General features: G+C 43.0%; 1 protein-coding gene across 7 annotated transcripts in view; it reads right to left on the reverse strand.

Moving 5' to 3' along the window:
• Nucleotides 1-23,915, reverse strand: part of LOC133142531 (ephrin type-A receptor 5) — a 71,552-nt gene extending 47,637 nt beyond the window's left edge. For 6 of the 7 annotated variants that reach the window (XM_061263807.1, XM_061263805.1, XM_061263808.1 and 3 more), the window contains exons 1-2: nt 23,856-23,915; nt 14,144-14,807 (exon numbers count right to left, since the gene is read on the reverse strand). In XM_061263807.1, coding sequence (XP_061119791.1) covers nt 14,144-14,807; nt 23,856-23,894 — 703 coding nt within the window. In that variant the 5' untranslated portion in view covers nt 23,895-23,915. Of the gene's footprint in view, nt 1-14,143; nt 14,808-19,466; nt 19,470-23,855 lie in introns of all 7 variants that reach the window. The other variant, XM_061263806.1, reaches the window with a different exon arrangement.
• Nucleotides 23,916-25,752: the final 1,837 nt, after the last annotated feature.

A 25,752-nucleotide genomic window follows, 5' to 3' on the forward strand; every position in this document is an offset into this window, starting at 1 on the left:
TTCAACTTGTCATTATTATTTAAAAAAATAACAGAATGTTATTAGGTACTTCTTATGATGGATGTAACTCCTCCTTCAGTTGACAAAACTAAATGGACATATGTGGTTGCTTCCTCCTTGTTAAGCGATACAATTTATACTTTCTATCTCATTGGTTTTTTGAACAAACAAATCTAATTCATGGTAACTGCTGGGAGAATTAGCAGCTTCCTTGGTTAATTTGAATGCAATTCAATGCAATACGAGTGAAGTATATTTATGGACTTATGAATAATGTTAATGAATGATTAATGTAAGAATGAAGTTAGCTCACATTAACTTTACTGCATTGAGCAAAATAGGAATGTAGACATCCTGGGGGTGGAAATATAGGTTGAGAGACGTTTTGACATAAAGACGGACTAGGTTAACCGCAGTACAGCTCAGGGTTTACCTGGATATAGCATGGCGACGTCCAAGTTGCTAGAAAACTTCCACTTTTCAGCCAAATGTAGCCAGATTTTCTCCTGAAAAAGTACAGTAGGCTAATGCTAGATCTAACTTGCTGTCCAACCTGCAAGGTTTCTCCGCCGTCAGGTGCAGTGATGGGCAACTGCTACTGGGAACAGCGTAGCAGTTGAGCGTTTATTTTTTTTAAAAGGCATCCAGTTTAGGTAGTTATTTCATTGAATAGTTTATACATGATAGCCTTTTTTTCTGTAAAATAGACACACCGTATAAATTTTGCATGATCACATACTGTACAAAGAAATAACCATGTAATTGTAATAACCATGACCGAGAGTGCTTATTGAAGGATATATAAACACACACCATTATTAAAGCATACGTAGTCGTGTTGTTTTCCGGTGAGTGGTTAAAACACAAAGACCTGTAATTATACAGAAGTACTGACATAAGATGCTAGAGACATGGGACCTCCTACACCAGGGGCCCGGTGCCCAGGGGCCCCCCCAAACCAGGGGCCTCAGTGCCACTGCACCTGCTGCACCTTCTATATACCCCGCCACTGGGGCTGTATTTAATTGCATTTTTAAACTTTACTTAATAGTTCCATTTAAATGTCAACATTGTAAGTCAGATCATTGCCGAATGAATTAGCCAAATTCAAATTATAATTGTTCATGCTTTTATCCCTCTTTTTTTCATAGCAGTGGTATATAGGTATTTTATCAGATTGCGAGATTTGTCCTGCCCGTTTTATAATTATTTATTTATTTTTATGTAGATCCGGAATAGTGGAAAGCTACATTCAGTTTGCCGGTATTTTGAATTTGCATGTCAACATGCCATACAATAAGCCATAAACCAACATCTACAGATTTAAAACCCAAATAAATTATTTGATAACTACAATGCTGAAGTATTCAATTCCCTGCGGTGTTTGCATTCTTAACCCCCTGAAATAGCTAGCAAGTTCAAAGATAGCTTGCTAGAAATATCTTGTCAATTGCTAGTTTAGAATGTAAACAGCTTAACAGGAATACGCAGCCATAATCAATTGTCTGACCAATTTGTGTGTTTTGTTACTGGTGGTGAACACACAATTATTTAAAACTGAGTTTACCATTACTTTTCAGCTTTAGAAAAAAAAATTGGTTATCAGTTACCAATTTTTTTACCCTCACTGGTGAAACAGTGCTTAGTCTAATCAACTGTACGTCGCTCTGGATAAGAGCGTCTGCCAAATGCCAATAATGTAATGTAATGTAATGCTGCATATGAAACGTCTTTCAGTGACTGCACTGAGTAGCTATGTACAGCTCCATATCAGGCACCACACACCTCAGCCTGGTGCCTCACCCGAATGTGAACGGAGAGCCAACTGCAAAAGTGCACAATCCACAAATCCAAGTCAGGAGGGTGAGGCAATGTTCTAATAAGATCCTGCTCATCTCATTTCATTCTTGGTTATTAATTTAAACTCAGATTACACATAGCACTTTACAGTCCGCAAAATCACTCATGGGCATGGCTCCTAATTCTGGGAATGCCAGGGAATACTTTTGTCCTGCACTACACAAAGTTTTGGAGAACCTGCTAAAAGACAATCATACCATCCATCCATCCATCCTCCCATCCTACCCCCAGACTTTAATCAGCAGAAATGGAGCTCACTGAAGCACTGAATGCCCTGCCCAAAAAATACTTGAATCAATATAAAACAAAAATGACAGGCCAGACAAATCCCTGATTCCCCAAAATAAATCTGGAGTTGAACCCCGGCCACTTTCTGGTGTAAAGCATCTTAGCTCTAAAGACATCGCAGCTTTCCACAGCATCTTAGCTCCCCATAGCATCTTAGTGCTCCAAAGCATCTTATCTCTCCATAGCATCTTAGCTCTAAAGGCATCTCAGCTTTCAATAGCATCTTAGCTCCCCATAGCATCTTAGTGTTCCATAGCATCTTAGCTCCCATAGCATCTTAGCGTTCCATAGCATCTTAGCTCCCATAGCATCTTAGCTTTCGATAGCATCTTAGCTCCCCATAGCATCTTAGCGTTCGATAGCATCTTAGCGCTCCATAGCATCTTAGCTCCCCATAGCATCTTAGCGTTCGATAGCATCTTAGCGCTCCATAGCATCTTAGCTCCCCATAGCATCTTAGCTCTAAAGGCATCTCAGCTTTCCACAGCATCTCAGCTCCCCATAGCATCTTAGCGTTCAATAGCATCTTAGTGCTCCATAGCATCTTAGCTCCCCATAGCATCTTATCTCTCCATAGCATCTTAGCTCTAAATGCATCTCAGCTTTCAATTGCATCTTAGCTGTCCATAGTATCATAGCACTCAATAGCATCTTAGCCGTGCTTACCATACAGATGTAATTGCTACTCTGAACACTTCCTCGGTGAAACCTGGGGCATGAAATTGGAGAATCAGAGCTTTTATGGCCGAACCCCCCCTCCCCACCCTCTCTAAGATGAGATTAGATTCTGTCATGCCTGACTGCTGGGGCTCATTTATGATGCATACTGGGCAGCCAGCTCTGACCCCCCCCCAGCCCCTGCTCAGAAATTTCAGTCAGGGTGTCACTCCAATGACAAGGCATAAAAGGACACTCTTAATTTGTTGCATAAAGGCTAATAGGTAATTAATATGGTGCAGACAGAGTTAGGCTCGGTGATTAAAGTGGAACTTTCACATTATTTCTCTCAACTGCAACAGATTTTATCATCAACGGTATTTGAAGAAAACTTCAGATAGAGGGATTGCATGGAAGAGATATAGAAATAACAACAAAAGGTTTCAAATATATTGTGTAATGTGAAGGTCACTTGAGAATTCACACACATCCAGGCATTATTATTATTATTATACACGCGCAACCTTAAACCTTAAAATAAGTTTTAAATAATGAAGACCATTTATTTTTGATGTGGTCATGGAACAAGGCTAATGAACAAAAAAAGAAGTTAATGAGCAAGATTATACACAGTAGTACAGTAGAATTATTACTGCTTCATTTGCAGGTGCACTTGAGAGAATATTACTCAAATAAGCAGGACATCCTACTCAGGCTAGCAGGTCACACAGCCATGCTACTTCATCTCCAGTAGTCTTGAGTGAATATGGAAAAATTACAGGTTCACTACGCCTGTGATAATAACATAGCTATTCTTCTGGTTGACAGATGTCCTGACAGACTCTTAATGACATCTGAAAGCTCACTTAAACCCCAGAACGCAGGTGCTGGAAGCCCACACAAATGGATTAATTTCTGCCTTTTATAAAGGACTCCCCTATTACTGCTGAGCAAATTCATCTTAACCTGCGCTTCATTTCAGCTGTCTCACACTCATACACATAACGCACACACACACACACACACAAACACACACGCGCATACACGTAACGCACACAAACAACACACACACACGCCGCTTCATTTCAGCTGTCTCACACTCATACACATAAACATGACACACACCACACACACCACACACACTCACACACACACATGATACACACACACACTCACACACATGACAACACACACAACACACACACCACACATGACAACACACGACACACACACGACAGCACACACACAACAACATACACATTACATACACACACACTACAACACACACACTCACACGATGCATACACCACACACATGACAACACACAACAACACACACACACGACAACATACACATTACATACACACGACAACACACTCACATGACACACACACACACTACAACACACATGACACAAACACACACAATAACAACACACACATTACACACACGACTACGCACACACACATACCAAGTGGGCCCACCCACACGAGTGATTGGCTGGCTGGATGATTGATTGATTGATTTCCTGTGTTCAACCTGCACTTCACTGTACGTCGCTCTGGATAAGAGCGTCTGCTAAATGCCTTGTAATGTAATGTAACATACGACACACATGACAACACACACACACATTACACACACATACAACACACACGAAGCACAAACATGACACATACATGTAGGGGGCGACATTGGTTCAGGAGTTAAGAGCAGTCAGAGGGTTGCCGGTTCGATCCCGCCCTGGGTGTGTCAAAGTGTCCCTGAGCAAGACACCAAACCCCCAATTGCTCCTGACGAGCTGGTTGGTTAAAAAAAATAAAAAATGAAAGTGTATTTTGAAGAGCTTAAATGTTGATGTTGTTCAATGAATACAAGCACAAACAGAACAACCCTAGTTAATTTTGAATGGAGATTCTACATATTTAGTCCAGGACTAAGCCCTACATAGTCCTGTGTCCATCTTTAAGGAAATTCCAGTCCATTACATGTTCCTTCTTTTTCGCATCCTTGCACATAATTCTGCCACATCTGTAACTGACAGGGCTTCAAACTGACATATGAAGGAGCAAGGACATTCCATTTGCCTAATTCACATTCGCGATTCTCCCGTCTTGTCCCGGACTGGAATGAGCGGGAATTGTTGCTAGGGTTCAAGTCACCCAGAGGTATCCCAGAAATTGTAAGTGTACCGTTTTAATTTCTCTGATGATCAGCTAAAACAGATTAAATGTGTTCCGATCAAAGGCTGTCTAAATACCTGGCTTCCGGCATTGTAGCAGAACACTCTAAACTGTTTGCTTTGATGGAAGTGTCCTCAGAACTAGCGAGTTATTCATATTTTCTCAATGACTGGGAAGGTTGAAGGTCGGATAGGTATCACATTTTAACCACCCTGGCTCTGTGAGAAAGGCTCTCACATCTTTAAAACAATCCACCGCATTCATTCGGATTCTGACCTAATCCATTTCTCGATAAGCATCATGCATCTCATAAATATAGCCTAATTAATTTTTTACAATGTGCAACTAGCTGGAAATCCTTTAAAGTTTATGTTTCTTTAAGAAAAGTGATTTCAGAGTGTCAAAATTCAGCCAATGTTTCAGTACTCTAGCTTCTGAGCTGAAGAGAAGTGTCAGTTGGAGTTTTGTTTTTCGCTTTCCCTGGAGTAAAAATGATGAAGCCATCAAAAGATTCTTCAATATTGCATAAACCAGTGGTTCCAAACCATTTTCCTGGATATCTGCCATCCTACAGGTTTTTACTCCAACCCAACTTCATGCACCAACTAGAAATCTCATTGAGCTGCTAATGAGAAGAACCAGGTGTGCCAAAGTAGGGTTGAAATGAAAACCTACAGGACAGTAGGTCTCTGGGAACATGTTTTTTGAAATCACTGGCCCAAACTGTGCAGTAATTCTATAACATGGTTAGCGTGGGTAAGTCTGATATTGCAGGCTCAAAGCTCCTGTGAACAGCTTGCAGATATAAACCTCCTGTGGCCAGCACTTTCCCTTATTCCAGCCCAGGCAGGCGTCACACGCAAACGCAGAAAATTAAATGTGCTGCCAGTTAGCCTCGCCTGACTTTCTCCCGTTTAACACACTTTGAGAAAAACATCTTCATCAAGCCACCCATGGGGAAATGCTTGGAGCTCTCATGAAAACCTGCTGCAAATGAAGATAACAGAATATTGAGTTTGAGTGATATTGACGAAACAGCCAGAAGTGTTCTCTCTCATAAAGAGGAAGAATTATTACACTAACCTGCCTGGGTGCCGTTTCCAGTCATATAATATGTTTTATTGCTCCTGTTTTGCTATAAAATGAATGTGTCTGGTGTGAAAGGAGCATAATGATGCAATGTAGACCAAGTCAATTGTAAAAAGAGAATGTATAGTTGTGGAGCTGAAATATTAAGCACTGTAAGAGTTAAAAACCCTGCAGTTATTTCTGACATCTCCGAGCCTTCAGCCATAGACAGTGAGGCCTCCATCTCCTCGTGGCAGTGCTGAGCAGATCGAGTTTGACATTTCCTGCAGTAATGGCTGACAGGAATGAAAATAGAGAGGGGATCATGGGAGATCAAGTGCTTTCAGAAAGTGTTCATCGAGGTCTCGCGTCTGAATCCCCCAGAGACGATGGCATTCCGTCCTTTTAATTCACAGCAGAGCGCCTCAACGCCACGGTCCCACGGCCCCCATTCCAGTGGGGTGCCAATTAGCCCAACGCAGTCCTGTCCGTCTGCGTGAAGCGCGCTACACTACCGTCGCTATGCAGAACCGCACCATGGCTATGCAGAACCGCACCATCGCCCGTCGCTATGCAGAACTGCACCGTCGCTACGCAGAACACTATGCAGAACCACACCTGTCACTACACAGAACCGCACCGTCGCTACGCAGAACCGCACCGTCGCTACGCAGAACCGCACCATCGCTACGCAGAACCGCACCATTGCGACAAGAACCGCACCATCGCTACGCAGAACCGCACTGTCGCCCATCGCTATGCAGAACAGCACCATCACTACGCAGAACCGCACCATCACTACGCAGAACCACACCATCACTACACAGAACCGCACCATCGCTACGCGGAACCGCACATCACTATGCAGAACCGCACCATCACTATGCAGAACCGCACCATCGCTACGCAGAACCACACCATCGCTACGCAGAACCGCACCATCACTACGCAGAACCACACATCACTACGCAGAACCACACCATCGCGTCAAGAACTGCACCGTCGCCCGTCACTATACAGAACCGCACTGTCACTACACAGAACCGCACCATCGCTACGCAGATCCGCACCATCACTACGCAGATCCGCACCATCACTACGCAGATCCGCACCATCGCAACAAGAACCACACCGTCACTATGCAGAACCGCACCATCGCTACGTGGAACTGCCACTGTCACACTTTTAAATCCTTCCACAACAAATAAAACAAGTAAAAGCTAAATCAAACAAACACTTATTTTAAGAGTATCTGATAAGCATGTTTGAGCTAACATATAAACATATGAATCAGATACTGCCAGTTAAAACAGGTTTTTACGAATGGTAATTGCATATTATATCCATTACATGCATATAATTTCAGGTTAAATAATATTTGACACCAAGGCACCATTACACATCCAATGAATGCCAACAGTACTGTGAGTAAAGAGAGAACAGAACTCACACCTACAGTGTATTTGTTCAGTTGACTCCGGACACTACTTTGCAACATGGTTCAAATGAAACAATTTGGCCATTTTACCTGTTTGACACAAAGAAATAAAGCGATGATGAGCACATTTCAAAAAGCACTTAACAGGAGTGCAAAAACACAGCGTAATCGCTGTGGACGTCAAATAGTTGCCAGCAGTGATCTTTAAAAGGTGCACGGCGTAACGCTGAATAAACCGTCAGCAGCCGGAGATTAATAAAACATTTTCTGCAAACAGCCGTGTCAAACACAGCCCTTCAGAATGAGTGGAGCGCTGGCCAGGCTCTTGTGCTTGACCTACATTTACGGATAAGGCACGCTCTGCTAGAGCGGAGTTTAAAACCCAATAAAAACAAACACGCAGAATTCAAACAGAGGAATGCCAATGTGCTTTCATGTTCTTCAACAAAATGGTACAATTCCAAGAGATCATCTACAGGACTAAAACGTGCTATCAGGTGTGTGTAGTGTGGCCAGAATCCCTGCTTAGCTATTCTCCCGATAGCCCACACTTATCACACAGCAAACCCCAGGCATCCGATTGGCCTTCAGGCACAACAGTGCAACGAGGCAGGTAACTGCTTAACTCTCCCTCCCTGAGTGAGGCTTTGGCACAGCCAGTGTCGCTGATTTCTGTAAGTAAAATTACAATCAAATTAAAAAAGAAGACTGCAGCTCACGGCTTGGTGCCTTCTCGGTTAATAATGTATTTGGTCAAAAAAGGTCAGCAAGCCAGCCAAAACATCAATTTATGTCCATGGTTCAGTGAATCATATTATTTTCCCTGCAGTCTATTACCCAATAGCAGTCAAACTGTAACAGAACGCTGCTCATATAACCAAATCGTCTCGGCTAATCGTGTATATACTGTCGGCAATCACAACAGTGCAGCAAACAATTATAATTTCACAATACTACAAAGGTAATAGCAGCATCCTACTTCTGCCTAATATTTCAACATGAAAATGATGTATTGTGCTTATTCCAGAGTTTGATGAAAATTGGAGGAGGGGCAAAAACAGTACATCTTTTACATGTTTTAGCGTTAATTTCCTGCCTTAAACACTGTGAAAAAACTTCTTCCAGTTGGTGGGTGTAGTTCATTTTGAAAATATCTGGTGCTTACCCTTTAAGAACAGTTTACCCTGTAATGCGTAATAAGTAAAAAACCTTTACCATGCAAACTGTTTTCGAAATAGCCTCATTCATCCAATCACATTCCCGTGACATACACAACACAGTATGCATAATGACTTAACAGCTCCATTTATCGACTGTATCTCAGGTGCGTTAGAGTAACAAGCTAGCAGTAATTTTCTCGATGAAAATTAGCACAAATATAATATACAGCTGCAGCCGTCACACTTCATTAATCTGGAAATTGTTACGGCCTAATGTAGCGTCCAGTGTGAAGACACGCCGTCCTCCAGACAGCGTTTCACCGCTCTGCTTCACTGCTCTGCTTCAGTGCTCTGTTCAGTGCTCTGCTTCACGGCGGCCTTGCCTCCCAGTCCTTTGGCTGAGTACAGACACAAGCATCCAGCCCTGCCTGGCCCCATATACATCCGTTTTCCAGAGCAGTATTAGTCATGTTGGGGACAGAGACTGGTGTTAGGAGTGATGTACTCTGTAAGGGTTCAAGTTGTATCTATGTGATCACTCTAGGACTTGGAACTGTACTCTCCTCTAGGGTCTTCAACACACTTGTCCCTGGGTTCGATTTGCACGTTATTGTACGTCGTTCTGGATAAGAGCATCTGCTAAATGGCTGTAATGTAATGTCATGAGTGGGAGTTAGCGGTTAGGCATGGCTATGGGTGAGCAGTGCCCACCAAAAATGGCTGTCTAACTCCTAACAAGATTGCCATGACATCGTAGTGGTTAGGGGTCCTAATTACAGGAGGAGGTGGACAGACATGTGTCACAGAGAGACCGTGAATGTCCGCTTTTGTGATGGAGTACTGTCGGGTACTTGTCTATAGATAAGTAATGATATCACAGCAATGCCTCACATATCCCATGACCACATTTTCTGGAGATGGTGTTGACATTAGACCATAACTTTGGAGAAAATTTTACAACATTTTAAAAGATACTTTTTTTAAACTAAAATATTGGGGTATGACACAATATGAAAGATAGAGCTGGTGAAGATCTACAGTATGAAATGATCCAAGAACCATTTCTCTACTGCAGTAACTTTGTTAGCCCATATCTGTTTTGTCTGTATTTGATTATGGGGATATTATCTATGGGCATACTACTGCTACAACTCTAAAACCGCCTTGCGCTTCATTACACCATTGTGTTCTTTATGATTACATTACATTACATGATTGGCATTTGGCAGACGCTCTTATCCAGAGCAAAAAGAAGAGAATGGCACTGCATTGTGTTTATACATAAGGCCCTTATCATGAAACGTCCCCCTTTCCTCTCAACTTTAATCACACTGAAGGCCAATAACTATTCCACAAGATCCCATTATTTCATTTTAGACACCCCACGTTTGAAAACCAAGTTTGGTCAGTCCTGTTTTAAATTCTTTGCCCATTTTATCGGGAATTATTTTCAGGACGCACAAGCACATAAACAAAGATCCCTTGTCCCTTTAAATAATTTTAAGAATTAAAATTAATATAATAATAATAATTCTGTATGTAAATGCTTCGATTGATTGTATGATGTTTATTGTTATTTGTAAAGGATGAGGCAGCCGAAGCTAACAGCTTTCTAGCAGCTCTGACCGCTTATAGTTGGCTGTTTGAATAGGTACTCCATGGCGAATGACTAGGGAGAGGTGTAGAGTTGTGCTGCCATGAGATACTGCTGTGTGTAGTCTCTGCAGCACGTCAAAGATACCTTTCTCCCAATAGTCAATGGATTTCTGGACATAAAGCTATCAGAGCTGCTAGAAAGCTGTTAGCTTCGACAGCCTGGTACTCCGCTGTCTGTCTCTCTTGCTCACGCAATTCTTCCTCTGTATATTCCGGCTCAAAACTGTAAGGTTGTATTTCTTTGTAAAAGCTCGTCCTCTAAGGGCACGGCTCCACTACAGCCATCAACGTCAGCAATTGCCATCGGACACCGGACTCTGAGGGACGAATCCATTGTAATTAATGACAGCGGCTCTACTGTAGCCATCATGTCACATTTGATGGCAGTGTCAAAGTTATAGAATCGCCTATGTTCATTTCTCAATGGTTGACGTGGGCATTCATTCCCATATAGTGAATTGATTTTAATGAGAAATTTAGTTGTTCTGCTTGTTTCTTCTCATTTAAATCCATACAAAGTATATAGCGTCAGCTATGTCATCCCAGTCTGTAATTTAGCTAGCTAGCTAGCCCCAGTCTCTCATAAGAAGGGCTAGCTGGCTAAATTAGCTGGTTACAACTGAACCAGAGCATCTTTACTTAATCTAATGAGTGAAAACATCATAGCTGTTAACATCCAATGCAAAGTGGCTATCAAAACACAACAGTAAGCTGTCAGATTGATTGATGTGGCAAGCTCAAGTGAAAAAAGTGCTCCTTTAAATTTGGGTTTCAAAATATGCAGTTAAGGAACTGACGGACTTCTAATCGCCACAACCAATGGCGTTAAGGATTCAGACCCTCCCCTTCTCTTACCCATGCATAGCGCTATCAATGCAAGGCTCTAGTCCAGGGATATCCACTCTTATCCAAAAGGCCGGCGTGTGTGGGCTTTATTTTGGCCCACCACCGAGACACCTGATTCAGCTGATCATGGTCTTCAGTCAGGACCCTTACACTCACCGAGCACTTTATTAGCCTATCCACTTAGAGTTATGATGCATTGTGTGTTCAGAGATGCACTTCTGTATACCACTGTTGTAATGTGTGGTTATTTCTATTACTGTCATCTTCCTGTTAGCTTTGACCTGTCTGGCCATTTTCCTCTGACCTCTCTCATTAACAAGGCATTTCTGACTCCAGACCTGCTGCTCATTGGATTTTTTTTTTTTGGACCATTCTTTGCAAACTCTAGATACTAGTGTGTGAGAAAATCCAAGGAGACCTGAGATCTTGAGATATTCAAACCACCCTGTCTGCCACCAACACACTTAGATAACATTTAATTGATGTGAACATTACCTGAAGCTCTTGACCTGTATCTATATGATTGTATGTATGCTGCCACACAATTGGCTGTCAATTGGCTAATAAAGTGCTCGTTGAGTGTAAGTAGAATCAAGTGTGGAGTTTTGACACTCTGGTCTTTTCATATCACATTATGATTTTTTTAGTCATGATGTTTATGTGTCGATCATCATGACTGAAAATAAAGAAATCTGCCCCAGACAAACACAAGACTGCTCCACCGTGTGTCTGTCTGTCTGTCCTCAGCGCTAATCGGCGCGCCAGCCATCCAGTGCCAGCTGCAGCTCTCTCACTTCAGTCGCACCGTGCCGTCCCATCTCTCTCTGTCTCTTCATCGCCACACTGACATGTTTGTAGTCTCCTCTCAGCGGCAGCTCCTCATTATCACCTCTTTGTGACTAAATAAATATCGCTGCTAATGAGCTAACAGAAATGCCGCTTCCTCTGCGAGGAGCTGGGAAATGTATGCAGGAGAAAAAGCGTATTTAGTGATGATGAAAAGACCGAAATTGTGTGCGAGAACTCATGTTTATGTGATTGATACATCCTGCATCGTTACCAAGCACGCAGAAGAGAAATGTTGAAGAAGATTGTATGTATTTAGCATTAACAGGCAGTGTAAAGACTGAATACAGCTCTGATTAAGGCACAGTACAGAATGATCGAATGTTTGAAGTTTTGTTTACCATCTGAAAAAGCAAATCATAGGTAAGTGATTCATCTGCACACACCCACACCAACACACACACACACACACACACATAGACATGCACACATGCATGCTCATTCTCTACAATAAAAGATCATTGCTGTTAACTGATTTGTGTACTTAATAGTGCACCAACAACGGTCAACTGCAAATGCATTAGAAACCTGATCCAAGTTGACCATACAAAAATCTGAAAGTCAAAGCCACTATCATGCAGGAAATGCATGGATTTGATTCCCTTTGCTTGGTGCCCCCAGACAGACAGACCCCGAGACAACCGCCCTTGTCGCCTATGTATAGAACCAACCCTGCCTAATACTCTCAGCACCTTAACAACTATAATGAAAAACTGTGTCTTCAGACTATCTTGTTTTGAGTTTCGGGCAGCCGTGTGAAATTTAAACCCATTTATCAGTTACAGTGGTTAGAACAGGGTTTATACTGCTGGGAGACTGACCTTGAAGAAGGGGAAAAGTCTTTTGCTTTTTATGTTTCCTTTTTGAGTTATTTTCCTGGCATTTTACATGAAAAGCGATTGTAAAGTCACATCTATTTAAGGCTGGGTGACAGTATAAACCAGACCTCTATTTAAGTTTAGCCCAGACTAAGACATTCTTCTTTGTGACATACTTTGTGCTAAAGGGTTCTGAAATGCATTAGCATATCAGTGTTGTTTGTTGTCTTTAGCTTCAGGTGTTTCTTCTTCTTTCAAAAGCAATTTAGAATTATTACAATTAGCAACTGAAGCAATTATGAATATATTTCTGAGATAAATCATAGCCATTCTGAATTTAAACACTCAAAGAAATTAGGTATGTGGACAAAATCTAATTTGAGCTGAGGCTGGTGAACGATGTTACTATATGATCAGAAACAACAACCAAACGATAAAGCTGCAAGATACCACACATTTCTGAGACTGACCTCCAGACCTGGGTCAGATGCGTAATTGTTTCGAATTCAAATATTTTCTGTGTTCGATTGATCTTGCCTGACGCAATTGAGCCAACCACGAAGACCAGAAAGCAGGTTTTCCACCTCTGAGAGTATTTCATAGGTTCTAATTGACCAGAAAATCTCAGTAAAGCATAGAAAAGTGTTTCAAAGGATCAAATTACCCAAACATAAATGAGTATGTTTTCCAAGCAAAAAAGGTACAACTTCATTATACACTCAGTGAGAACATTATTAGGTATTTAATAGACTTATTTTTTATACTTCTACCGCTGTAGCCTATCCACTTAGAGATAAGATGCGTTGTGTGTTCAGAGATGCTCTTCTGCATATGACTGTTGTAATGCATGTAATTTGCGTTACTGTCACCTTCCTGTCAGCTTTGACCAGTCTGGCCGTTCTTAACAAGGCGTTTCTGTCTGCGGAACTGCTGCTCATTGGATTTTTCGTTTTTGTTTTTATGCAGCATTCTTTGCACACTCTAGAGGCTAGTGTGAGTGAAAATCCCAGGAGATCAGCAGTTTCTGAGATACTGAAACCACCCTGTCTGCCACCAACAACCATTCCACGGTCAAAGTCACTTAGATCACATTTTTTCCCCATTCTGATGGTTGATGTGAACATTATCTGAAGCTCCTGACCCGTATCTACATGATTGTATGGTTGCACTGCTGCCACACAATTGGCTGATTAGATAATCACACAAATAAGTAGGTGTAATAAAGTAAAAATGTTCCTAATAAAGTGCCCGGTGAGTGTATATTGCTGGCTAGGGGTAAAATTTTATGTACCTACAATATAGGGTGCCAAGCAAAAGACTTACCTTGACAGGTGTCGTTCACTTCCTCATAGCCTGCCTGGCACACACACTTCCCAATGGGAACCAGCCACTCCCCCTCAGCACTGCAGTGCATCCTGGGAAGGTCCTCAGCCATAGAGTTGTTGACGCAGGTGCCTGAGACCTCCAGCAGCTGGGAGGAATCTGCCCCGGTTACGGTATCCGGGAACAGGACCAGGTTTCTGACAGCCGAGGGGCACTTCTTATAAAAGACCCGCACGGACACCAGAGCTATGCAGGCTCCCACATCCTGGAAGGCCAAGTAGAAGCCCTTCCGGGTCAAAGGTCCCACGTCCCGCAGCTCGGTGTTGAGCTTCATCACCCGGTCACCCAGGTCCAGCTCGGTAAAGCTTTCGTCCGCCGCGATCGTGTCGATCTTTGAGTACTGGCTCTCCCGCACGTCCATGTCCTCCTCCTCGTCCGACTCGAAGAAGTAGACATTGAAGGTCTCCTTGCAGGTCCCCAGACCTCCGGGCAGGCTGTTGCAGTCCCGCAGAGTGAACTTCAGCTCCACAAAGATCCTTTGTGCCCCTTCATTCAGAATCCAGCTGGTCTGGAGCCAGTTGTTCTGGTTGTGTTCCATCACCTTGCACACCTGGTATGTGTGAATGGGAGCGTAGTTCTCATCGACTTCTCCGATCTCTTCCCACTGAAGGACAAGCAAAAAGACATCCCAATCAAGGAAAAATAAGAAAATACTAAAGGACTATTCCAGGGAGACATTTTGTGTTGGCAAGGTGTCGCAGTGTTATTTATGGTCAGTTCGCAATACAAATTAATCAAGAATTAAAATCTAATATGCTCGTCTATACACATATTGAGAGGCATTTAGAGAATTAAAGAATAGTTGAAGAATGATTTACAGTCAGGTCCATAAATATTGGGACATCGACACAATTCTCCTCTTTTTGGCTCTATACACCACCACAATGGATTTGAAATGAAACAAACAAGATTTAACTGCAGACTTTCAGCTTTAATTTGAGGGTATTTACATCCAAATCAGGTGAACGGTGTAGGAATTACAACAGTTTCTATAGGTGCCTCCCACTTTTTAAGGGATGGCTAGGCAGTGATGTTCCCCTGTCGCAGTCCTTTCACATATAAGCGTGGTCTATAAGCGTGGTCTGTAAGCGTGGTCTATAAGCGTGGTCTGTAAGCGTGGTCTATAAGCGTGGTCTATAAGTGTGGTCTATAAGCGTGGGTCTATAAGCGTGATCTATAAGTGTGGTCTATAAGCGTGGTCTGTTGAAATGGCTTCTCCCTGCTAATTCGGCTGCATCCTCCTGCATGCGGCTGCTACACACTGCCAGTATAAACCCCCTCCGTCACCCAGGCTCCTCCATGGCTGCCGGCTCTGTTCTGTCTGTACCCCTCTGGGGGGTGGCTCCCTCTCTTATTCATGCTTGTATAGATGGCTGGGAGGGCTTCCAGCACAGAGTCATACCACTAAATGTAACTATGTCACCTTTTAAAATTGATAATAAAGGTTCAACTTTGATGATAGTGGTCCGAACTTGCCACTACATGACATGGTTTTGTAAATAAAGACACAATTGCACTAAAAAAACTTGAACTAAGGTGTGTCTGCCGCTGATTCTTTTCAGTCCTCTAGCTGACCTCTCACACACATCGTGTCAGAGCAGTGATGGCTGAGAGTATGTTTTTATTCCAACCAATCACGACACCTGCTGATTTCACTAATCACTCCTCTCTGGTTGAAGGTATGTTAATTAGTGAAATGAGCTGAGCACCTGAGCACTGAGAAAGAGAAGACACTGCATGAACCATTTTAGCAGGTACTGTGGTTGCCCTACTACCTCTACCATAAAGACCAAATCAAATGTATTTACTGCTGCAAATCATCGCTCAACTATTCCACTTGAAAGATAATACCACCTTTTGAATGATTACACCATTAGTATAATTATTTACCATTTCTATATTCTAGTCGATTTTCTGAAAACCTGATTTTGGAAAACATAAAAAATTTTCTCAGTGCAGTTTGCATTTTCTTCCCATGTTCACGTGGGTTTCCTCCCACAGTCCAAATACCTGCAGGTTAGGCTGATTGGAGAGTCTAAATTGCCCGTAGGTGTGAGTGTGTGAGTGAGTGGTGTGTGTGCCCTGCGATGGACTGGCGACCTGTCCAGGGTGTATTCCTGCCTTTCGCCCAATGTATGCTGGGATAGGCTCCAGCCCCCTGTGACCCTGATCAGGATAAGCGGGTTCAGATAATGGATGGATGGATGGATATTCTAGTCGATTTTCTGAAAACCTGATTTTGGAAAACATAAAAAATTTTCTCAGTGCAGTTTGCATTTTCTTCCCATGTTCACGTGGGTTTCCTCCCACAGTCCAAATACATGCAGGTTAGGCTGATTGGAGAGTCTAAATTGCCCGTAGGTATGAGTGTGTGAGTGAATGGTGTGTATGTCCTGTGATGGACTGGTGACCTGTCCAGGGTATATTCCTGCCTTTCGTCCAATGTATCCTGGGATAGGCTCCAGCCCCCCTGCAACCCTGTTCAGGATAAGCGGGTTAAGATAATGGATGGATATAAAATCTGAAATTTCTAGAAAAAATACTATTGGGTACTGGTGACAGACTAATCGCTCAAAAATGTTTGAATTTGTTATTTTGTAGTTTTATTAAAGTATGCCAATGAGCTAATTGACATATTTAGCCAGAATTTATCCATACCTCATGATAATTGAAGTATGCTCTGGAAGACCAAAGATGGGTTTTCGGTGGAACATAACCTTAATGCAATTTCTGTATGGAAACATCCTTTTTTTTAAAAAAGCTTCCCTTGTAGAGTCAGCAGCATGAGAACTGTAGGACCGATCCCTCAGGAAACCCTGCTCATACAATCCTCTGGGCTATACGGGAAGCCTTTCCTCTGAAGTCCAACAGCTTCCTCTGCTGCCGACAGTATAAGGGACTCTTAAAAGGGTACGTATTTAAAAAGGAATGCTGAAGAACATATCTATGATTCATACCTACCCCTCTCAGGCATCTGATAGAGTAGGTATATGGCTGAACGCATGTAGTTGACAGTATGCTGCCAACGTATTGACCTAAAAATTGTAATGTGGTACCAGTGCAAATAAGTAGCCTTGAGCAATCATTCATTAAATGCCAGAAACTGAGTAAAACCATGACTGTTTATATCCACATTAGTAGACGTTGCCCACTTTATATTTAAAAATAGATTCAATATTCATTCAAATCTCAACAAAAGGCCAGCATAATCTTTCATTATATTTGTGTAGATAATCGAAGGTGCAAGTATTCTGCTTTAATTTCCAAATATACTGCTGCATACTATATCACGGCAGCAGTATAGTTTGGAAGGTTCTATCTGAACTGGAAAAAAGTTTTCACTTCAAGGCAAATCAATCTGGATCAGATAAGCAGAGTATGGGTCATGATTCAAATGACCGAAATTCAAATCCTTGAGATAAAAAGATCATTTCATGCATGAATTATTAACTGGAATTTTTTATGAATTCTGGGAAAACCAAACAGTTTAACAAGGTAGATATTATTTTCATTAGATATTCTGAATGTGTGAAATATTGACTTATCTGCAAATGAGGACACAGTAGATGCTTAAAGATTTAAAATACCTCATTGCTCACATCTTGGGATGCTCACAAACCTCAATGTGTATTTGGCCACAGATTTTACCTAAAATGCCCTTAGTACTTAAATCTACAAAACAAATAAGGAACAACCAGAAGATTCTTTGAATCCACAGAGCACAGTATGTATGAGAATGCACAGAGCGCAGTATGAGAATGCACAGAGCGCAGTATGAGAATGCGCAGAGCACAGTATGTATGAGAATGCACAGAGCACAGTATGAGAATGCGCAGAGCACAGTATGTATGAGAATGCACAGAGCGCAGTATGAGAATGCACAGAGCGCAGTATGAGAATACACAGAGCACAGTATGAGAATGCACAGAGCACAGTATGAGAATGCACAGAGCGCAGTATGAGAATGCGCAGAGCACAGTATGTGGGAGAATGCACAAAGCGCAGTATGAGAATGCACAGAGCACAGTATGAGAATGCGTAGAGCGCAGTATGATAATGCACAGAGCACAGTATGAGAATGCACAGAGCACAGTATGTATGAGAATGCACAGAGCACAGTATGAGAATGCACAGAGCGCAGTATGAGAATGCATAGAGCACAGTATGTATGAGAATGCACAGAGCACAGTATGAGAATGCACAGAGCGCAGTATGAGAATGCGCAGAGCACAGTATGTGGGAAAATGCACAAAGCGCAGTATGAGAATGCACGAAGCGCAGTATGAGAATGCACGAAGCGCAGTATGAGAATGCACAAAGCACAGTATGAGAATGCACAAAGCGCAGTATGAGAATGCACAGAGAGCAGTATGTGGGAGAATGCACAAAGCGCAGTATGAGAATGCACAGAGCACAGTATGAGAACGCGTAGAGCGCAGTATGAGAATGCGCAGAGCACAGTATGTATGAGAATGCACAGAGCGCAGTATGTATGAGAATGCACAGAGCACAGTATGAGAATGCACAGAGCGCAGTATGAGAATGCGCAGAGCGCAGTATGTATGAGAATGCACAGAGCACAGTATGAGAATGCGCAGAGCACAGTATGAGAATGCACAGAGCGCAGTATGAGAATGCGCAGAGCGCAGTATGTATGAGACTGCACAGAGCGCGTAGCTGCATGATTGTTCTTTGGCAGAACGGCAGGTTCAGAAGCATGTCAGCCAGCAGGCACCATTTTTACTGTGTATTCCTCTCCTGATGACTTCCTCCCCTGTACTTTCCATCTCATCTTTCTTCCCTTCAGCAGAGAGGCGTCTCAGTGGGCCACCCTTCTCCTCCTCTCTACTCTGAGTCTCTCTTTCTCCGCTCAACCCTCAACCCATCTCCTGGTCTCCTGTGTCTGTTCCACTGTACCCACCGCACTACCCCGCACTGGTGCTGTGGCTCCCCTGTCCTTCTCAGGATCACCTCGGGTCCTGAAACTCGTACAGCACTGCTGCACACACACACGCCTGGCCTGCTCATTATGAGGTCCACTTCACCCGCCGAAGGCAGGCTTCCCCGCCAGGGCTCAGGGATTTCAGAGACTCACTGGCCCAAAACTGATAATAATGTGTCATAACTTACTGCTTGTGTCATAACTTACTGCTAGCAGTGAGCAATGTGACTGCTCACCATTTCTTTCTGTTTACCGTTAGCAGTGAGAAATACAACTCCTTACCCTTTCTGTCTGTGTACCGTTAGCATTAAGCAATACAACTCCCTACCCTTTCTATATGTTTACCATTAGCAGTGAGCAATGTTTACAGTTAGCAATAAACAATACATTTACATTTACATTTACATTTACATTTTTGTCATTTGGCAGACGCTTTTAATCCAAAGCAACTTACAAGTGCATAGGTTCTACCACAAGTCAAAGCATCACATCCAGAACTTGGAAAATACACATGGAATGCTGTTCTAAACATATAGTCGTCATCATAAGTGCAATTTCTTTTTTTTGGGGGGGTTAGACAAGGATAGGGGTATCAGAAAGGGGGGGGGGGGGAATCAGGAGGGAGGACTAAGGTAGAGTTTGAAAAGGTGTGTTTTGAGTCTGCGTCGAAATAGGGGGAGGGATTCTGCTGTCCTGACAGTGGTAGGCAAGTCATTCCACCACTGAGGAACCAGAACGGAAAACAGGCGTGAACGTGCAGCTCGACCGCCAGGTGCTCGTAGTGAGGGAACCATAAGGCGACCAGAGCTGGCAGACCGGAGTGGTCTAGCTGGGGAGTAGGGAGTGATCAGAGATTGTATGTAAGGTGGGGCAGTCCCCTTAGCAGCCTGAAATGCCAACACTAGGGCCTTGAAACGGATGCGTGCAGCAATAGGAAGCCAGTGGAGGCCAATGAGAAGCGGGGTGACATGAACCAACCTGGGCTGACTGGTGATCAGGCGGGCTGCAGCATTCTGGACCAGCTGGAGGGGCTTGATGGCACACGCTGGGAGACCGGCTAGGAGGGAGTTGCAGTAATCCAGGCGGGAAATGACGAGCGCCTGGACTAGGAGCTGGGTGGCTTTCTCCGTCAGGAGATGACGGATGCGGCGTATATTATACAGAAAGAACCTGCAGGTTCTGGCAGTGGAGGATACTTGTGGAGCCAGGGTGAGGCAGTTATCAAGAGTCATCCCAAGATTCTTTGCTGTACGGGAGGAGGAAACTACAAAGTCCTCAACAGTCAGTGAGAGGTCGATTGACGGAGAGGACTTAGCAGGGATGTAGAGAAGCTCAGTTTTGGCAAGGTTGAGCTTCAGGTGGTGGGAAGTCATCCACGCAGAGATATCAGCCAAGCAGGCAGAGATCTGTGTGGTGACTTGGGTGTCGGGGGGGAAGGAAATGAAGAGTTGGGTGTCATCAGCGTAAGAATGATAAGAAAAGCCATGGGAAGAGATAACAACCAAGAGACATGGTGTATAGGGAGAAGAGGAGAGGCCCAAGAACGGGGGCCAGTTTGTAGGGGGTGAGGGTCAGAGACTGAGCCCCTCCAAGTCACCTGGTAGGAGCGATCAGACAGGTAGGAGGAAAACCAAGCGAGTGCCGACCCTGTGACACCCATCCCAGACAGCGATGAGAGCAGAATCTCATGGTTGACTGTATCGAAGGCGGCCGACAGGTCGAGGAAGATGAGAACAGAGGAGAGGGATTTGGCTTTAGCAGAGTGGAGTGCCTCAGTGACCGCGAGCAGGGCAGTCTCTGTGTTCTAGAGAAGATAAGTGGACAGTTGGGAGCAGACCGCCCATTCCAGAGTTTTAGCGAGAAAGGGAAGAAGAGAGACAGGCCGGTAGTTGTTCAGGGCAGAGGGGTCAAGAGTAGGTTTTTTGAGCAGGGGAGTGACTCTGGCCCTCTTCAGGGAAGAGGGCATGGTGCCGGAAGAGAGGGAGGTGTTGATTAGAGAAGAGAGAAAAGGGAGAATGTCATTGGATATAGATTGTAGGAGGGGAGAGGGGATGGGGTCAAGAGGACAGGTGGTCGGGCGGTGGGATGTAAGGAGTTTCAATGTGTCGGCGTCAGAGAGGGGAGAAAAGGAGGCTAGGGAGTTGGGGAAGGTAGGAGGGTCAGCAGGGGGAGAGGGTTGTGAGAAGGAATTGCGAATGGCATCAACCTTCTTTTCAAAGAAGGAGATAAAGTCATCAGGTGTGAGTGATGAGGGGGGTGGGGGGGAGGGGGGCCAGAAGAGAGGATTAGGTTGAAAACAGTTTCCGGGGATTAGAGGTGGCCGCGTTAATGTTCGAGTGAAAGAAGGAAGATTTTGCTAGAGAGACAGAGGAATGGAAAGATGACAAGAGGGCATGGAATACAATGCAATACAACTCCTTACCCTGTCTGTCTGTTTACAGTTAGAACATACTGTATGAACAATACAACTTCATGAAAAAAATTTTTCAGCGTATTGCTCATCCCCACAAATACATCACATTGACACATTCTTTGTCATATCGAGATGAAGGTCCTGCGTGGTCAAAACCGGGTGATTTTTTTAAATCTTCGTATCAGTAAATATGCTGTTACAATAAAGGCTTTCTCACATGCCTGAAGATTCAAGTAAGTCAAAATAGTTATTATCCCCCCCCCCGACCCTTCAAGAGCACCTTGTTTTGCGTTAGCAACCTGTAGTTTACCCAGAACCATTTCTCACTGCTCTACCTTCCCTCTTATTTAGTCATTTCTTTCCCTTTAGTGAAAGTCTGCTGCTTGGGCAGGATGGCGGTGTGAGAGAGGGGGTCAGATATGCCTAATAAACCAGTGGAAGGCACTGGAGGGCAATGCAAAGCGGGGATTTAGCTGAGCTCCTGAAAATCACTCAAGTGGGCTCAGTCCCAAGCTTTTCACGTCACATGCTCACGGCTCTGTGTGTAAGACAAATGCTCCTGTCTGATGCTGCCTTTGTGAGTTTTAGGGTGATGTATGTGTTGGATTATCCCTTTCACTCCGTGTCAGGACAGGAGGTGCCTCAAGGCCCATTTTTTGGGTGATAATTACAGTTATAATCCCCTTAAAATAGCAGTTCTTAAAACCTGATGATAGTGAAGGAAAACTCTTGGCCGATAGGATAAATACTCCTGATCCTACTTTCGGACAGTTTGATCGACATGGCCCTAACGCATCCATTTCACTTAAGTCATATATTATTGGGTCATTATAATCCTGTTTTTTCCCTCAATTGGAAGGGCCAATCATTGAGACATCAACATCTTTGATCAACTTTTCCTTCATTTTCAATGTCCTCTATTGACTTAAGAGGGCATGTATCAGTGCATTCATGGCAGTGACTTAATCCAGCTAGTTAACTTCCCTCTGCAGTCCACCAGCTAAGCTTGGTAACCATTTTAATAGACACTTTGGTCTAACCAGTCTGTAGGCACCAGACTGACTAGACGAGTTACTAATGCACAATATGGTCGAACACACCCAGTCAACTAAAACCCTCCCTCCCCTATGGAATATTTTTGTCACCCTACCAGCTATGGCTGACTTTGGAGCAGTTAGGAATCAAATGTGGAACTGTGGACTACAGCACTGCATATTGCTTACATGGCTGTGAAAATAATATTTCCACATATGCATTGAATATTGTTTTAAGTGTTTAACTTATTTATGGCAGTACAGTAGTACTAATTCTAAAGATTTTATATTTGTTGATAATAATTATATATTCCACCAGAAGTTAAAAACAAAATCACAGTTAGGAAATATTTGCACCAATATACACTTGGTGAGCACTTTATTTATTATTTATTTGACTTATTCTTTTGACTTTCTGTCACCATCCTGTCAGCTTCGACCAGTCTGACCCTTCTCCTCTGACCTCTCTCAATGTGTTTTTGCCCGCAGAACTGCTGCTGACTGGTTTTTCTTTTGTTTTTCTAACTCTAGAGACTGTTGTGTGTGAAAATCCCTAGAGAACAGCAGTTTCTGAGATATTCAGACCACCACCAACAATCATTCCACAGTCAAAGATCATATTTCTTCCCCATTCTGACATTTGTTCTGAACAAAGGTTGAACCTCTTGACCATGTCTGCATGCTATTAGGTCTACTTAATAAATTGCTCACTGAGTGTTCAAATGCGTCTCTGTTTCATTTCCTGATCTCTTATATGTTCTTTGCTTTGTCTAAAGTGTCACTTCTCAAATTCTCTTGGGGTTCTGTAAGTAATCTTTATCTGTAAGTACTCTTTAAATTGTAGTTGATCACCCATAAGTTCATCAAGCATGTCCCCAAACTCTAAAACACACATTTTAAATACAAAATAAATGACTGCTGTATTTGGTGCCAATTCTTCATCAAAAGGAGACATACATTTTAAAGCTGACAGTGCATCCAAATGCATTATAATGGAGCACACTGCTCTGGGACTGCATGGTGCTCTAACCTGAGAATGATTAGTTTGAGTAAATGCTCGATGTAATTAGAACACAGGCCTGTTGTCTCCCTGAAGGTATCCCTTTCAGTAAATGTCCCTGCTCCTGGTCTGCTGTTTCTCTTTATCATTCTTTACTTTAATTCTGTCTCTCCTTTGCTCCAGGGAATACTAGACCTTGAGACGTACCTCGGAACAGAGACGGCTAATGTAGTTTGCGGTCGGGTTTGAGTGGTAAGACTTACCCCGTTCTTTGGATAGGCTATCCATCCCAGGTCGCCCATTACTGATCGCGAGTCCAATAAATTCACTGTAAGAGCACAGAGTGAAAGCAATCAGTTAGCAATTAGCAATAGCTGCCTGTTTCTGCGGCTTTGAGGCAGACAAATCTCTTCCACATTCCGTGTGTTGTGGATGATGGATTTAATAAATACAAAACGCATATAGGTAAGGCTCTCAGGAGGTCAGACTGTAGCTCTCAGGACGTCATACAGTAACAATTGCCAGCTGGTTGTTTGTTTGAATCATGGACAGGGTGCTGAAAAACCAATGCCTTTGACACCTATTTTATTGTTTCATTTTATCATAACATTTGTTTCCCAATACAAAAAACTACATACAAACACCATATAATACACAAGGTACAGTGGTGCATGTTTGTCACACTTAAATGTTTCAGATCATTTCAGATCATGCAGTTTTTAAATGAAGGTTTTTATTATTAAGGGAGAAAACAAGTCCAAACCTACATGGCCCTGTGTGAAAAAGTGATTGCCCCCTAAACCTAATAACTGGTTGGGCCACCCTTAGCAGCAACAACTGCACTCAAGCGTTTTCGATAATTTGCAATGAGTCTCTTACAGCGCTGTGGAGGAATTTTGGCCCACTCATCTTTGCAGAATTGTTGTAATTCAACCACATTGTAGGGTTTTCGAGCATGAACCGCCTTTTTAAGGTCATGCCACAGCATCTCAATAGGATTCAGGTCAGGACTTTGACTCCAAAGTCTTCATTTTGTTTTTCTTCAGCCATTCAGAGGTGGACTTGCTGGTGTGTTTTGGATCATTGTCCTGCTGCAGAACCCAAGTTCGTTTCAGCTTGAGGTCACGAACAGATGGCCAGACATTCTCCTTCAGGATTTTTTGGTAGACAGTTGGTATGATGTTCTTTTTCTGAAATACGGTGTTACTTTTACGCCGGATGTAATGGGACACACACCTTCCAAAAAGTTCAACTTTTGTCTCGTCAGACAGTATTTTCCCAAAAGTCTTGGGGATCATCAAGATGTTTTCTGGCAAAATTGAGACAAGCCTTAATGTTCTTTTTGCTCAGCAGTGGTTTTCGTCTTGGAACTCTGCCATGCAGGCCATTTTTGCCCAGTCTCTTTCTTATGGTGGAGTCATGAACACTGACCTTAACTGAGGCAAGTGAGGCCTGCAGTTCTTTGGATGTTGTTGTGGGGTCTTTTGTGACCTCTTGAATGAGTCGTCGCTGCGCTCTTGGGGTAATTTTGGTCAGCCGGCCACTCCTGGGAAGGTTCACCACTGTTCCATGTTTTCGCCATTTGTGGATAATGGCTCTCACTGTGGTTCGCTGGAGTGCCAAAGCTTTAGAAATGGCTTTATAACCTTTTCCAGACTGATAGATCTCAATTACTTTCTTTCTCATTTGTTCCTGAATTTCTTTAGATCTCGGCATGATGTCTAGCTTTTGAGGATAATTTGGTCTACTTCACTTTGTCAGGCAGGTCCTATTTAAGTAATTTCTTGATTGAGAACAGGTATGGCAGTAATCAGGCCTGGGTGTGGCTAGAGAAATGGAACTCAGTTATGTTTTAACAGGGGGGGCAATCACTTTTTCACACAGGGCCATGTAGGTTTGGATTTTTTTTCTCCCTTAATAATAAAAACCTTTATTTAAAAACTGAATCTTGTGTTTACTTGTGCTGTCTTTGACTAATATTTAAGTTTGTTTGATGATCTGAAACATTTAAGTGTGACAAACATGCAAAAAAATAAGAAATCAGGAAGGGGGCAAACACTTTTTCACACCACTGTACATACATGTGAAGTATCTAAAGTTTGTCATCTTTGGAAGTATCTCACAGCTGTACATGTAATGTTGGTGTATAGAAAATGCAGC

This window comes from Conger conger, chromosome 12 (genome assembly GCF_963514075.1).
Source record: "Conger conger chromosome 12, fConCon1.1, whole genome shotgun sequence".
Lineage (NCBI taxonomy): Eukaryota > Metazoa > Chordata > Actinopteri > Anguilliformes > Congridae > Conger > Conger conger.